This window comes from Mustela lutreola, chromosome 2 (assembly GCF_030435805.1).
Source record: "Mustela lutreola isolate mMusLut2 chromosome 2, mMusLut2.pri, whole genome shotgun sequence".
NCBI classification, from domain to species: domain Eukaryota; kingdom Metazoa; phylum Chordata; class Mammalia; order Carnivora; family Mustelidae; genus Mustela; species Mustela lutreola.
Window position 1 is genome coordinate 103813085 of NC_081291.1, and position 16601 is coordinate 103829685.

The 16601-nt window shown below is 52.6% G+C and overlaps 1 protein-coding gene across 6 annotated transcripts in view; it reads right to left on the reverse strand.

Moving 5' to 3' along the window:
- Positions 1-16601, reverse strand: part of MYLK (myosin light chain kinase) — a 265162-nt gene that overhangs the window by 53693 nt on the left and 194868 nt on the right. For 5 of the 6 annotated variants that reach the window (XM_059162872.1, XM_059162871.1, XM_059162870.1 and 2 more), the window contains one exon: positions 10394-10480. In XM_059162872.1, the coding sequence (XP_059018855.1) occupies positions 10394-10480 (87 nt within the window). The other variant, XM_059162874.1, reaches the window with a different exon arrangement.

Here is a 16601-nt window from a genome sequence, read left to right on the forward strand (position 1 = left end):
AGGCTTGGTAAAGGCAGCAGAAAAGAAAATGCAGATGAGGCAGAAGAGAAGTTAAGACCATTTAGGGGCTGAGCAAGAGGGAGGTACAAAGATTCCTTAGAGATTTCTGGCTTGGATAAATGGGGAAAATGGTGGTGACAGAATACAGACTTTGGGAGTGAAAGCTGAGGCATTTGATTTGGTCCAAGTGAATGTGGTAGATGGTAGAATTTAATGCACTTGTAGGCTAGAAGCCCAGGATCAGAATTCTAGAGGGAGGGTGGTGGAGACTGGAAGTGAAAGACTCCAGAATCAAACATGCAGTCATAATGGAAACTGCGAGGATGGGTCAGTTCTTTGGGGGAAAAAATGCAGTGAGAGATGGAAAGGGACCAGGGTCTGAACCTACGTGATGCCCATGGTGAGGAGCTGGGATGAAGGAGAGGGCTGTGGACCTCAACAGATAGAAGGAGGACTGTCCCTGCAAGCCAGGGTGGAGGAGAACAGTCCCTGGGAAGTAGGCTTCAGGTGTGACCAGCCCTGAGTGACGGGTAAGGTGTGAGAGGGCAGGCGGCATGAGACGGTAGGGTCAGAAATCACTCCAGGGGAGATTCTCAAGGAAACAGGCAGGGAGTCAACTAACCTGGCATGAGTTCTAGAGCTGAAGGGACAAGAAGAAACAGGGTGATGAACGGGGAGATGTCAAGCAAGGTTTCTTTCCAGGTGAGAGAGGAGCACAGGTTTGAAAGCAGAAGGCTGGGGCTCGGCGGGGGAGGGAGAACCCCAAGATGGAACAGCATGAGAAACCCCTTGGAAATGGGTACTAGATGGGCTCTGGAATAGCCACGACAGGCTGAGCCAGGCAGCCCTTCCCTTCACCTAGGGCTGCTGGGAAGGGAGAGGCCCTCCAGGGAAGACGAAGGGCTGCTACCACAGCCAGAATCTCACCTCCTGTGGAGAGCAAATGCCATCTGTTCAGAGGAGCTGTGTGGAGCTGCTGTTATGGGCTGAGCTGCATCCCCCCAAAATTTATATGTTGAAACTCGAGCCTCCCAGTACCTCAGAATATGACCCTATTTGGAGATACAGGGTTTAAAGAGGTAACTCAGTTATGGTGAAGCCAAGGGGCGGGAGTCCTAGTCCAAACAGACTGGTGTACTTTAAGAGAAAATTTGGACACACAGAGACGCCAGGGGTACACGCACAGAGAAAAGGCCACGTGAGGACACAGTGAGACAGAGCCCATCTGCAAGGCAAGCAAAGAGGCCTCAGAAGAAACCAGATCTGCCAACACCCTGCACTTGGACTTCAGCCCCCCGAACCGACAGACAATACACTTGGGTTGTGCAAGCCTCCGGTGTGTGGAACTTTGATGTGGCAGCCATAGGGACGAAAACAGCTGTGGACAGGCTCTGGAGGCTGCGAGGGAACGCCACCGGCCCCGGCATGGCAGCCAAGAGCGAACAAGGACGATGATGGTGGCAGCACACCATGAGATCACGAGACCCCGAAGTCCCGCTCCACACTATTCTTGGCAGCCCTGGTAAATCTACGTGGCTAGAAGTAGAGCCCGAACTGGTCTCCACCTTCCTGTGTCACCAGTAAACGGATTGAAGGCCAAAATTTTCAGTTTGTTCTACGCATTTGCATCTTCTGCTGTTTGCATTAGTTAGCACTTGAAGCTGGTTTGGTTCCTATTAGTAAAGACAGTTTTAAATGTTAATGAAGTTCTATATCCTCTGCCATACATATTTTATACAAGCATCTGCTGAAATCCATTAATTGGGCACAGGGCTCAGAAGGACACACTTCCTGGGTCAGAAAGCAGAATCCCGGATTCGAAAACCTGGTTTCTCACAGAGAGCGGGGCTCAGCGCTTGCAGCATTAACCCAGGATCTCACTGTCCTTTCTCCCATTGGGTTCTTTCGCCAGCCAAACACCAGCAGGGCACCTCACACGGTTTCCAGGTCATGGGAAAAGAGGGAGATTCCCAGGTGATTCGTCAGGCTCATAAAAACCAGATGTGGCCAAGGTAGAAGCAGGACCCAAGCCCCCTGCTGCCCAGTGTGTGGCTACATTCTCCCTGTTGCTTCCATTCCAGCTCACTCTCTGCTCCATCCCCAAATCCAGGCCCTTGAGACCCTTCTCTGTCCCCTTGCAGCAAGGCAGTGCACAGAGGCTCTGGAGCTGGGCTTGGGTTTAAATACTGCCCTGTCGTTCCCTGAGCTGTGGGACGTAAAGCATGTCCCTCAACCTTTCAGGGCTTTGGTTCCCCCACTCCCAAGATATGAAGGGGAGAAGGAAAATTCATTGTAAAGCATTAAGCTACGTGGTAAAGAAGTTACAGGACAGAGTGCACGCTTGAATACCAGCCCCCCACCCCAATACCCCTCTTCCCCAGATGGACCCCCAGAGGACTTCTCGTTCATTCCTTCACCTATTCAAATGCCACACTGCGTCAGCTGAGCTCTGCAACGACACGGAATCACTCACACTGCTCCTGGAGCTCCTTCTCCCAGGGTCCTCAGTGGAGGTAACACTCTTGCTGGTCCAGATGCTTACACTCGCAGCTCTCCTTGGGTTACTAACTAGCTTCCTCTCCTCTGCGGTCACCCATCTTATTATCTTACTATTAATGTCAGCCCCGTGTCTCATTCCCTTCTCCAACACTTTACACTTTTGCACTAGCCATTGTCAGAGACGGATATCCTAGAAGGAAAATAAAATCCAATGATCTTTGCAAATCCTGTGGCAGCTATTGGCTGCATGGTCAGGCTAGCAGCTAACATCCTCCAGCTGCCTGCCCCCAGTACATCCTTCTGAGGAGGAAGGAGCTCAGTCCCCTCTTCCAGACAGTCAGCCCAAGGGAGCCACCGCTCCTGGCCTAGCTCTGCTCCCCGAACTCTGATGCCCTTGGGGTACTTTATTCACTGCTGCTCTCAGAATGCCTCTTTCTATCCCTCTCTCTGCTGGCTTCATTTTACCGTGAGCCCAGGCCTCTCTCCTCAGCTCACCTATACATCCCACTACCTGACTCTCCCCTCCCCCGACACATAGCGCAAACCCAACATCCAAAAGCGAATCCAGGATCTTTTCCCCAAACCTGCTGCTTGCCCCTCCCAAGGGCCCCTCCATACCATCTGCTGTCACTAACATGTCTCCATTCCTTCCCCTAAATACCTCCTTGGTCTGCCACTTTCCACATCCCCACTGTCACTATTCTAGTCCCGACAGTACCACCTCTTCGGCCTCTGGGGCCCTGTCCCCGCCCTAATACAGCCATCATTCTGAGGCCATCAGTTCACTGTTAAACCTCTCCAATGCCAGCCCCTGCCACTGAGGATGGAGTCCAGCTCATCTCACAAGGGCCTTCGAGATCCATCCCCAGCTCTCATCCCATTTTTTTTCTTACTCTTCCCTCTTGGGGATCTCGGTCATCCTGGCCCTCGATGCTCAATGTTGGTGGTTTTCCAAATCACATGTGCATTGTGAGCACCTGGGAGATTGGCTAGACAATCTCTTGGCTGCCCCTAGACAGCTCTTGGCTGTCTGGGGCATGCTGATGCTGTGGGGCCCTGCCTCACCCTTTGGAGGGGGCTATTCTATCCCCCACACCCAATGCCTTTCCATTTCTGTAGCACCAGCCTTCTGGCTTCAGCTCTTGACTGCCGACTCTGGTACCTTCTTCCGGAAGCCCTCAGCTCATGCATCACTAGGTCCATGCTGGGCTTCACACCCCTTTGAGGCAGTCATGTGTCAGCACTCATCAGAGGCATCACGACCGCAACATGCAGACCCCACAGCAAGCTTCCCAGGGACAGAAACAGGGCCCATTCTGTTCATCATTCGTACACCCAGTGCCTAGCACGGTACCTGGTACATGCTTAGAAAGTCATTAAAGGAATGAGCACAGCTCCTGAGATCTCTGTTAACCTGGGAGTTCCCAAGAACGCTCCACCCCAGCCCTGCAACTCTGATCCTGGGAGAGAAAGCCGTGGAGCTGGAGTCCCTGTGCAACTTTCCATGAGAAGGAGCTGCCTCCTTGCTCTGTAACCAACTAAATCAAAGCTGTTGGGTGCAGAGCCTTCCACTCTAAAGAGGAGACTGAGACTGGAAGACGAGAAGCAGCCCAGTGAAAGCATCGTGAATCAAAGCCCAAACTTGGAAGCCCGCTGGGAAACCAGGGGCAGTGCTGGGGAGGCCGGCCTCCTGACTGAGGAACCCACAGACTGCTTCTGCCCCAGCCTGCCCAAGTCCTGACCGACTCCTGCCCTGCTGAGCCTTCCTTTCACACCGGCATAGGGGAGGAGGTCGGCGTCCACAGAAGTTTCCGGACTGCTCTGTTTGAAGGTACAGGAGGGCCTCTCCCATGAATCAGCGGGGCAGAAGCCCTGAGGAAAACTTAGGAGATATTTACAGGGCCTGAAGTGTGGGTCTCTCTGTGTCAAAGGATCTGAGACAATGGAAAGCAAAGGAGAGTGAGGGAAGTAGCAGCAACAGCCTCGGGTACATGGAGGTCCCTGGGTGTCTGCTTCTCTAGGGACATTTCCCTTTTTAGGTAGCTAACTAAAAATAGACATCAAACCCTTTGCAGTTCCCAAAATCAGCATTAACTTTTCAACCACAGGCTCCTGAAGGTGACGCAGGCTGGTGAAGGACAGAGGGAGCACTCAGGCTCAGGGCTGTGTCAGGGAAGGAGGGCGGCTGTGGGGACCCAAGGAGGGAAAGCCAAATCCCACTGCCCTGCACTCGGGCAGATGCAGGCTCTGGGACATCCCCCAGCTTCCTCACCAATGGCACACATGGGGCCTCTTCCAGGACGTTCTTCTAGACAGACCTATGGAGGATTGTGGGTCACTTCCCCAGAATTAATTCCCCAGAATCTGGGCAAATTTCCTAAACACATCCCCTTGTAGCAAAGGCTGTCACACAAGAAATTCCAGAGGAACACTGCTCTTCTTGTTATAGCAAACACTCATCCCCCAGGACACAGAACGCCAGGATGGTTGTGCAAGCGGCACCCAGCATGGCCAGGACAGAAGCACCAAAGTCCTCCCACTTCATGGGATCACGGGAGACAGGGGAAGACTGGGGAAGGAGCTGGAGGCAGCGGCCTAGGGTAGGGGGAGAGTCCATGGTGTCACAGGGTCCATGCATGGCAAGGTGGGGGGGGGGGTGATATTAGGCACTATCCCTCCTCACTGAACAATACTTTGGTAGAGAGACACTAGGAGTTGGTGCCAGTTTTCAAAGGCTGTGGAAATACCCCAGATTTTCTTCCAGGAGACCCAGTATCAAGCAAATCTGGATGCCAGATCTCAACCTGTCCAGCACTTCCTTCTAGCTCTTTGAATCCTATTGTGGCTTAACATTCCCCATGACTTTGGGACAATATTTAAAAGAAAGCTGGGATACTGGGGGAATCTTTCAGGAAAACAGGGCACTAGTCTGGACATCCAAAGATGCTTTCAAGTTGACTTGACTTTTTTTTTTTTTTTAAAGATTTTATTTATTTATTTGACAGAGAGAGACAGAGCGAGAGAGGGAACACAAGCAGGGGGAGTGGGAGAGGAAGAAAGCAGGCTTCCCGCCAAGCAAGGAGCCCAATGTGGGGCTCGATCCCAGGACCCTGGAATCATGACCCGAGCCGAAGGCAGATGCTTAACATCTGAGCCACCCAGGCACCCCAAGTTGACCTGACTTTTGGTTTCAGAGAGACACACACACGGGAGGCCAAGGCAAAACTATCTAAAAGCATAATCTGGGATGGTCCATCACTGTATTGAAGCCAAAATGACGAATGTCAGGCCAGTGCCAGGCAGGGAATACGAAGGGGTGTCCGGTTTGCATCATCCCCAGATCCCAGAAGTAAAAGAGAGGCAGGGACCCTTAAAGCCTGGGAACTCATGAATATATCTGAAAAATCAAATGTTTATTATCTCTCTACCACAGGCTAGGCATGGACATTTCAGAAATGAAGAAGCCCTAGTTCCTGTCCTTAAGTTATCAAAGTATCCTTTGCTCATTTATCTCTTTTCTAAGAGACCATCAGCTCTACAAACTGATAGGAGGAATCCCTGAGTCCATTACCAGCAGGCACTGCCGTGTCCGTATTCTCCAGAACCAGCTCTGAAGTCCCATCAATGCCTCCTTCACACAAAACACTATGCAGCTGGGCTACCTGAGGCCTGGACCTTCTGCTTCAAGCCTCCTCCCCATCGGGAAGTTTCTGCTACCGTGTAACACCAGCCATACTCACTGAAGCTTCAACCCATCCCACAGGAGATGATTTGAAGGGGGGTCAGCGGACCTCATCTGAACTGTGTCACTTGACAAAAACAACAACAAAGGCATTTCATTGAATGGACTGATGTCAGAGCTGGAAAAGCCTGGGATCAGTTGGAGACAGTCCCCATCTGACAGACCCAGAGACAAGTGGCTTTGACAAGGCCACATGTTCAATCAGAGGCAGAACCAAGACATTTGCCGCTTGCTTTCTAGCCTAGTGGCTTCTCTGGCTATGTCTTGTGTCTGAGCACTGCTGCAGAACTGGGCATAGTAAAGGGGCGCCTGGAGGTCCAGTAAGGATGCTTCCATCTCCCTGTGCCTACTCGACTCAAGCAGTCTTGGATTCATCTCCCCTCGGCCCATGCACTTCTTGTTCTTTCTCCAAAGGTAGGAGGCAATCACTCTGGATTGGAAGAGTGGATGGGAGTGTTCTAGAAGTGTGACAGTAAGCTCCCATCGAGGGGTGAAAAGTAGCATTAAAAGGAAATCATGACAACTGACAAAAACTGAATACAGACCACGCATTAAATAGTAGTATGGGTTTAATGTTAAAAGTCCTGATTTTAATAACTGCATTGTGCTTATGTTCTTAGGAGATACACGATGACATGTGTGAAGATTAAGGGCATGATGCCTCTACTTTATCCATACATGGTGTATGTACATCTAATCTATATGACACATGCTGCATATGTGAATATAAACATAGCATATCTATATCTGCATGAAAACCTGATGAATGGTGAATAAATTCATATGAATACATACATAGGGACAACAGAACAAAACGTAAATAATTGGTGGATCTAAGTAACAGGTATACAAGATTTCCTTGTACTATTCTTACAACTTTTCAATAAATTTGAAATTCTACCAAAATAAAGTCATAAAAAAAATTCCTCCCAAGGGGAGGCTTGGGGCAAACACCCTGACAGGTCTGGGGATCCCAGCGATCATGGCAGGGGTCCCCCTCCTCATCCCCTCAGCTCCCATGGCAGCAGACCCCTGCCCTCGTGGGCTGGGGGGAACACAGCCCAGGTGTGTGTGGACAGCACAAAGTATGCCCCTGAGACCGGCAAGCACAAGGCTCTGCAGCAGGAACATGGATTAGGATTGGCCTCAAGGTTCCAGATCTTATCAGCTATCAGACCCCAGGTGGAACCATTTAGTGCTTTAGGGCTCAGTTTTGCTCCTCTGTAAAATGGGAGCAACTACTCGTAGCTCAGCTGAGTGAGCCCTGCCTGAAGTGACAGAGCCTAGGCACCTCACCTGACACCTGTCACACGTTAGGTAGGGGTGCCAAGCAGGTGCTAAGTGAGCACATGAGTCAGTGGGGGTTTGGGGGTGGGTGCCCATATAACATTCCTTCTGGCATCTGTGCAGTTCCTCCCTCCAGCGTTCCAACAATGTTACCACTGCACTTCAACCACACCACATTCCTCTCTCCTTCCTAACCTGGCCCAGAGTTCCCCGCGTCCCAAATCACCGCAAACTGCCACTCCGTGCTCCTGGACTTGGGACTTGGTGTCTGGCACGTTAGTTGTACTTCTGTCCATTTCCTCCCACCCCGCCTCCTGGGTTGGCCAATGGACTTGGTTTTCCCCTCACGGTCCTCAGCAGGACTCCTAGTGGCTCCCAGGCCACTGCGTGGACATGGGTCGTCTACCTTCATACCTGACAGCTCGCACTCAGGACTGAACAACACAGTTGAGGGCGGGGCGGTCATATGGGGAGGGATCTGGCTATGATCTGTTTGACAAGAAAAACACTTGGCCTTCCCTTGGTTACTGGCAGCAGAGATGGATTTCCTAGTTAGATTAGGTACTTCCCAGTGCTTGAAAAAAATGAACACACATATACAGCCAGAGCTCTCGGGGACAGGAGAATCTGGGCTTTTTCATGGGATCAGAGACATCTGGAATGAGGGACGGCTATGCTAAGAGAAAAAGGCAAGCTGCAGAGGTGTCCAGAATGCATGATGTATTTACATCTTATATGTAAATGCTCAGAAAAAAAACAATTATGAATATAATTGAGGAGGTGAGTAGAACTAGGGATAGACAAAAGAGGGCTTTCATGTTGTCCCTGGAACATTTCTATATTTTTTAGCATGTTTAAGGAAGAATGCATGCATATTTAACATATGTAATTAATAAATACTATAAATTATCCCAAAAAGTGAGAATATAATTGCAGGTGAAGATCTAAAAGACACCATCTCCATTTCCTATCTCCGAGCAGCTGCCTTCTCAGGAGCCTTCGGGAAGGAAGCTCCATGGTGTTCTAGAAGCATCCGGAGAACTCGACAGGTTTCTGAGCACAAGTGTGTAAGCGGGTGGAGGTAACCAGAACTACTCTGCTAAAGCTTTCAATGCCAAGGGGGTGATGGGTGGGGGTGATGAGAGGCTGTTGAGGATGGACCATTCAAAGTGGTCATTACTGTGCATACAGACACACTTTTCCAGTCCTTTGTGGGGTTAGACATCTGTCCTGTCCGTAACTGTGACACCAAGGCTAGAGTTAAATTCCCCTTCTACACACAAGCAGTGTCTGCTGGAGTTTGTCCAGTCATGAACGTGTGTATTTGCTATGAAAAGGAGGATAAGCAGTTTCCGCCAGCCATGCCCCTCCCTCTAAGCAGTACCACTGACTGAACCCCACTCCCCACTCCCTCAAGATGGGGGTAAGAACCTTGGCTTCCAGCTCGGCTTCCAGCATCTTGCTCCCTCCCTGAAGGCTGGAGTCTGGGGGCCGGTATCAGAGATGGTCTGAGGACCATCTTAACAGAGGCAGGAAAGGAGAAGCCCTCTGCTTCACAATCCCAACAGTGCAGGCACGCCGTGCTTCCTGCCTGACTGACCACATGCCAGAATGGCCCAGGAGCTTGAACAAATACTGAAGCCTGGATCCTACCCCCAGAGATCCTGATTTAACTGAGCCGGGGTACCCCAGCAGCAGAGGTTTCAAAAGCTCCCCAGGTGAATCTAATATATAGCCGGGGTTGAGCCCCCATTCCAGAACTGGATATGACAACTTGATCAGCCTTCCCCGCAGACTTCCCTCCTCCAGCACAAAGGCCCAGCTCTTGGGGCCCAGCTGCTCCCCATCTCCAGCCTGTATTCTCCTGCATGACTCTCCCCTTAACACACACCTCACTTCTCCCAGGATCTGCCTGGAAAGGGTGTCCCGGAGCTGAGGACAGGAGGCCGCTGGTGACCCGGCTCAAGCTTCCCGAGTTCCTGCTTCTGCCCCCAGGAGGGGGACGGACTCAGGCCCCTATGTCACAAGCACCCCATGCTCTTCTAAGATCCCATTTTCTCATAACTCCTAGAGCACGGGCCCCAGTCATCCTCTTGGAAAACAGAATCACCAACCTATTCTTACGAGGTTTTTCTTACAATTAGGCGTGCATTTCCAGCAACTCATTAAATGTCCACTCCTGATCACCTGAGCTCCTCATTTTGGTTAAAAATCCACTGGACATTACAGTTCCAGTTCAGCTACCCCATGTGCAGAAGGCTGAGCTCCCGCCCCCCACCCCGACAGCTGGCTGGTATATGTATGGGGAACCCAAGCTCATCATTAGTAACGTAAATATGTAGCTCAGAAAGGAAGAGAATAAAACAAAGTCACATAACTCAGCCTTGTCACGGAAAATGAGACTCAGCCTTTGAATTAATCAAGCTTAATCACTTTGCCCTATTAGTATGGGTAATTAAGAGACTGCCTTCTTCTTCTTCTTCTTCTTCTTCTTTTTTTTTTTAAACACAGAGTGTATGGGGGAGGCGGCAGGTATGATTGGGTGGTGATGAGCGGTGAGGCTCACTTGTAGGGACGGCGGCCACGGGTGGTAAGGTCAGAGTTATAGCTTGGAAAGGTCTACCTGGCAGGAAAAACTCACCTGGGAGGAACTGGGAGAAGGAGTCTTGGTGAGAAGTAATGAAGGCCTGAGGGAGGTGGCGAGTGGTTGTGGACGTGCGGAGGCTGGGAGAGGTGGGCCGTGCCAAGTGGCCCCTGGCCTGGGCACCAGGACTTAACGGGGCTCACCGGGGTGCAGGCAAGGAGGCTGGGGCTCTGACGCTGGCCCGCAGTGCTGGGCCACTGAGGAGCTGAACAAATACTTACTCTCTGTTCCTAGCACAGGGGGAAGAGAGCTCTTGGGCCTCCGGGCTTTCATCTCCGGGGCCTTGACATTCTCCTTGGTGGGAGCATCTGGAACAGAACAGGTAACCACAAACATCAGTTGGCTGCTGCCCAAGGAAATGAGCCAAGGAGGCATGTCAGTAAAAAAAATCCCACCCTGATTAAAATTAGAGCCTCCCCCCAACTGCATCCCGCTCCCCATTCCACTCTGGGGGCCCTCAGTGCCCGCCAGGCAGACGGCGCCTGCCATGGGGCACCTTCCTCCATAGGAGCACCAAAGAAGGAGCGTCCACTCCACTGCGCCTTATAAATCAGGTGGAGAGAGCACAGTCGCCCAGGCAAGACGGATGGAGAGGCTCTCCTGGGAGCTAGTTCACACGTTCCCTTCTGTGGCAGGCATGTGCTGCCAGGAGTCACGCCCTGGCAGGGCTGGAGCAGAGTCGGTGCCCTCTGCTTACCTCTCTCCCCTCTGTTCCCTTCACTGGGCCTTCACTCACTCGGGCTCACCGCTCTGCATTTCCCAAAGCCTGCTCTGCACAGAGAGGTCCCTCACACAGGAGGAGGAGGGGACGGGACCCATGCCCTTGGCTCACAGCCTGAGAGGCACTTGCACCTTCTGATTCCTCAGACTACCTTCTACATGTGGCCACTGACAGACCCCCAGACCACACGGAGGCCTCGGAGCAGGCAGCCCGCACGCCTCCCCAGCCTGTGTGGAGCCTTGGACCCATTATGGGAGCTTCTATACTCCTTGTCAAAGTAGACCCCACGAAACCCTGTGGAGCTGTCAGGGTAGACCCGAAATGGGATACGCATGGGTGCACGATTCTTTAAGCTTCTCCTTCACCTTCTCCGTCCACATTCATGCCAAGTGGGGAAAAGGCCAGGGGAAACTCTCCCTTGTCAGGGCAGCAGAAAAACATGGCACGGGGCTGGGCATAAAAGGCCTTACTGGGCCCGAGGAGACTGGGCTTCAGGAAGTTTTGGGGAAACCACCCAGGAACTTGGATAAGAAGCAGCTGGTTAAAGAGCTATCACTATGTTCCAGTATTTTCCCCAGGAGCATTTCCCCCAAAGGGAACACTCTTCAGGGATGGCTGGGAGCGAGCCTCCCCCTCAGAGCCCCTTCCTGCCATTCCCTTTCCTGCTCCTGACAGAGGAAGCCTAGAGGGAGGAAGGAGGAGGTGGGACTTTCCAACCATGCTTGGGCCACATTCCTGTGGCTTGGCTGGGGAGGAAGGGCCATCTTGCTGTCCTGCATCCTAGATGGGGCAGTCCTAGCTGCTGACACGTGCTCTCTCCCAGGCTGGCTCCTGGGGGTTTGCGGGGTGGACCAGGTTGCACAGAACTAGGGCCTGGGGACGAACCCTTTCCCAGCACATGGACTCCTGATACTCCCATCTGGATGCATTACTCCTTCTAGATGGTATTTGTGTCTCTTTTCTGCCCAAGTAAATCCCCCGACAAAGAGTCAAGCTTCCTTCCTAACCAAAAACCTGCCCACTCCCGACGACAGCTGGGTAATCCAGGGACAGAGGCCTGGTGCAGGCACCGTCCAAGCGCGCCGGCAGCTCCGAGGCACACGGGCCTCCAGGGCTGGGGAGACTATTTCCACGGAAGTCAGCCAAAAGCTGTACACATGTCACTACAGGAATGGTGAAGCGTAGGCCTTAAGAAGAGCTTCCTAGCAGCCGGTGTATGACAGAGGGGACACAGCCGCAAGAAGTCCTTTCAAGAGCACTTGCTAACCCGGCCCCCTTCCCTCCCTCCGCGCCTCACTGTTATCCTCCTGCCACCTCTGTTAGAGCAAGAGCAACCCCAGACGGTGAGTCAGGGGTCCTGCCTTCCGCCACTGACACTGCCTGTGTCCGGTCTCCTCAGCAGGTGGCCCATATGCCTGGGTCCCTGTGCATAGTGGATGGAGGGGCAGAAAGTCCCACAGGGAGGGGATGGGATGATTTCACTTCCTCACACTGGGTGTTTTCCCCAGGCCTAACCATCATTCCTAGCTACAGAAAAATCCTCAGTACACGTTTGTCAACCTCTGTGGTTCTCAGCCGTGGACTGCCCATTAGTAGCACCTGTGCCCAGGTATCTCATTCCCCAGATCCTGGTTTCATTGATCTAGTTAGGGGCCTGGGTGTCAATAAGATCCAGAAGCTCCACAGATGATTTTAATAGGGCACTTGTCTCTCTCTTCAGGCCATGTGTGTGCACACGTGTCTATGTGTGCGTACGTATGTGTATGTGCCTGCATGTCGAGAGGTGGGGGTGGGGCCCAGGGAGGGTCTCGGGGACTAGTCTAAGACACAGGAATGCCGACCAGAGCTTCCCCTGATGTCTGCAGATCATGTCATACTCCAGGTCATGGGGTGGGTCTAGGGTTCCCTTGTTTAGGGCCCTCCAATCAAGACCTGACAGGCACCAAGGACAATTTACAGAGAGCTGCACCCCAAAATGTGTTTGTTTCCCCCTTTTTCAAGGAAGAGAAGGAGAGAGCCAAGTGTGCAGAGTTCTATGTTCCTTGGTTTGAATACTCCCTTTGCCAGTCTTTCTTCTGGTGAGTTCTGGGACCTCACAGGAGGGAGATAAAGAAGGATCAGGGTAGTTGTTGTTTTAACTGATGCATAACTGGAGGCATAAGCCAGCAAAGGATGAGAGGTCTAGTGCTCCTGGGTCCCTAAAGAAGGGATGAGAGACTGAGTTCCCTTCTCCCCTCACGGGGTTGTGTTGGCCTTCGCCTCCAAGCATCCTTAGAGCACAGACCCAGAGAGGAGGGTTCTGGTTTTGGTTCTGTCACCAGCAATCTTGGGATCACAAGCAAATCATTTCAGCCACTTTGGGTCTCTATTCCTACATCTGTACAAAGGAAGTAACACCTATTTTCTCTACCGCACAGTGTTAAGAGACTTAAAGGACAGAATGTATTCAGTAGTGCTCGGGAAAGGAGAAAAGTGATCATTTACCTACTAACTAATTCCTCCTGCTTACCACGTTTCCTCACCTCCCTCCTAGTCTGCTTTAAAATTCTCCACCTTCCAAACGCCCTGGCTGACCAGCCCCCACCCGCATGTTGCCCATTTCCGGCCTCTGCGTCTGGCCTCAGCTTCTGAGTGCTGGCCTGATACTGACGTGTGAGTACACTACCTTGTCTGTGCACCAAGCTTTGTTTTTAGAAGTTCTGTGCACTCTATCTTTCCATCTGACCATGAGGAAAGGGACTCAAGTTTCCCTTTCAAGCCAGGCACACCCCCTCGACTTGGAGCACCCCCCAACCAGGGCTGGGCCTGGCCCCCTCTTCCCTTGGCAGTCCTCCCGCCCCACGGGGGCTGTGCGAACACCACAAGCCACTAGCCCTCCGTGAGAACAGCAGCGAGGGGCAGGCTGGAGGGACCGTGCGCTTAATCAGAACCAGCTTTATGATTGCACGGCTGCCCAGGGGATAAAAATAATAGTCACACAAGTCTAAGAGCAGCTTGTATTTTCTATTTTAATCAGTTGGTGATGAAACCAGAGTCCATTTCTAGATTGGGGCCCCAGGGCTGGAGTCCATGGCTGGCCTGGTTGTGCCCCCAAAGACGGATGGGGGAGGAAGATGGCAGTATGGAGAGGTGGGGGGCCTTGACATGGAGTGGAAAATGTGTCCTTATATGGGCAACGGCTCACCCCTTCCACTCCTGGGCTAACTCCAGACCCAGCCCTCCTTCTGTCTTCCGCAACAGGCCGGTTCCCTGAGATACAAGCCCAAGGAAGGGGGCTTCTAGAAGGGGGTCCCAGCTTCCAGGAGCTCCACAAGGGGGCAGGGCAGAGGGGCAGACCTCCTCCTCTGCCCGACGGCAGGCAGCAAGCTGGCATCAACAGAAGAGAGGGTGCTCCAGGCGGGAGACAAGCCCTTCTCTGGCTCTGCTGTTCGGGGCCTCTGAGCCCTTGGGCAAGCTCCCTGACCTTTTCTGAGCCCGACCTTCACAAGGAACGCAGGAATCACACCCCACCTGAGTGAATGGGCCAGGTTACTTAGTTGTGCCTGGCACGATGCTACGTGCTTTAACTGCTTACTTCAGGTTGAACCACGGCTTTGGCAATACTCAAGTGTCTTTAGCCCACTGGAACAGCAATTTTATTTAGTTCAGTCTAATGCATGTTAGCTGCCGGTGACCACCGGAAGGACAAATGTGAAAGTGAGAGCAAACTTGTTACTATGGCAAGGACTCAGGCCAGTGAAAGAAGGGTGCATCGAAATCTGCTCGGTCAAGATCAGAGGTGCCTGACGGTTACGGCTGCAGGTGGTGCAGTAGTGAGGCTGCAGGGTTCCTGTTTAAATGCCCAGCCAGCTAGTCATTAGCTGTGTGGACTTCAGCAGGCCACTCATGCCTCGATTCAGGCTTCTCTACTCTCACCCCACAAGCCCCCTTGTCACAGTTACGAATCACCTCTGGGTTGCCAAACCCAATGGCCAGTGCTCGGGCTCACCTTACTCTCCTTGGCAGCCACATCTGATGCACTGATCCCATCATTCCTTTCTTATGGAAGTGGCCACCGTTTGGCTTCGGGGACACCGCTTCCTCCGGGATCTCTTCCTATCCCACCATGCCTATTCCTTCTCCGTCTCCTCGGCGGACCTCTGTCCTGCCCTCCTTCTCTTCCTGCCCCCTCCATCCACATCCACCCTAGGGACCTTGTGCAATCCCAGGACACTCAGTGGCCTCTTGTGTGGACGGCTCCCCATCTCCTGCCTCCCACCCCGACCTCCTTACCCAACTCCAGGTTCATCTAAATGCCTGCCTATGTGACATGCCCACCTGGACCTCTGAGGGACATCTTAATCTTCACAGGGGCAAAATTCTTCATTGCCTCACCCCTTATGTGCCCATCCAGAGAGTAGTACCAGTGTTATCCGTGCTCCCGCATGAAAACCAAGTCGCCTCTCACTTCCCTTTTCTTTCTCCACTTCCAATTCATGAGCAAATCCTATCAGCTCTTACCTTGAGAAGAGATTCTGAATCTGATCACTTCCCGCCTCCTGCATGGAGTCTAAGCCGACATCAACTCCTGCTGGGCCATCCCAGCAACCACCCAGCTGGTCTCCCTGCTCTCCCTCTTACCCATCCTGGGTCCGGTCACCGTGGTCACCTCTGGTCACAATGTCCAGAGCTGGCCCACCACACTTAGAATAACGTCCGGTCTCCTGTCACAGCCCACGGCCCGGCAGATCTCACTGCTGCTCCCCCTCACCTCACTTCCCACCTCTCAGCTGCTGCTCACGGCTCAGCCCCCCACAGCCCTTCCTGCTTCTGGGAACGCGCCAGGCAGAGTCTCCACTCAGAGCTTCTCTCTTACCCTTCCCTCTTCCTTCCAGACTCCTTCTGGCTTCTTCAGACCTCTGTTCCACTGTCACTTCTTCAGAGAGGCCTCCCAACCACTCTCTCCAACAGGAGCATTCCCGACCCCACCTTAGCTTCCTTCGTAGCACCTGCTACTGCCTGAGATTAGCTGATAGACCTGTTCATCTGTATTACTGTCTCCCCCTTACTGAATGTAAAGTCCTAGAAAATGGGAATCTCCTTTTTGTTCTCTGCTTTTAACCTAGCCCCTAAAGCAGTGCCTGGCACTGAGATGAATGATGGCCCACTGGAACGTCACCTCCTCCCACACATATGCACAGCCCTCCCTGGTCACAAAGCCCTCAGTCTCAACAGTAGTCGAGGCCAGATGCCCTCAGCCAGGGTGGTTAAGGAAGGGCAACCTAAGCTGCCCTGTCCTGGGATTTTGGCCTACGAAGAGTTTTGTTTCCCCACCTCTCACCTGGGTCTGAGAGGGAATGGGCCAGGTTCTGTGTGTGGGGACAGGACTGGGGACAGAGAGACAACCAGGCAAGCAGCCTTCCTGTTGGCCAAGGGCAGGCTGCAAGGAAGGATGGAGGGACTTCCCAGCGGGAAGGGCTGTGACTAAGGGAGACCCCATGTCTCAGAGCGCGTACACTGACATGTTACTAGACAGCGAGGCCATGCTGGGCGGTGGAAAGGGTAGGCTCCAGACCCAGACACACCCCGGTGTGAGTCCTGCTGAGGTAACTTGTGTTCTAACTCGCTGCATACAATGGCTCCAAGCACACAGGCTTTGGGATCAGAGACACCCAGAGTCGTCCCCCCACCTCCCGCCCTGTGAAAGTCAGTGCGACCTGGGAAAGTTG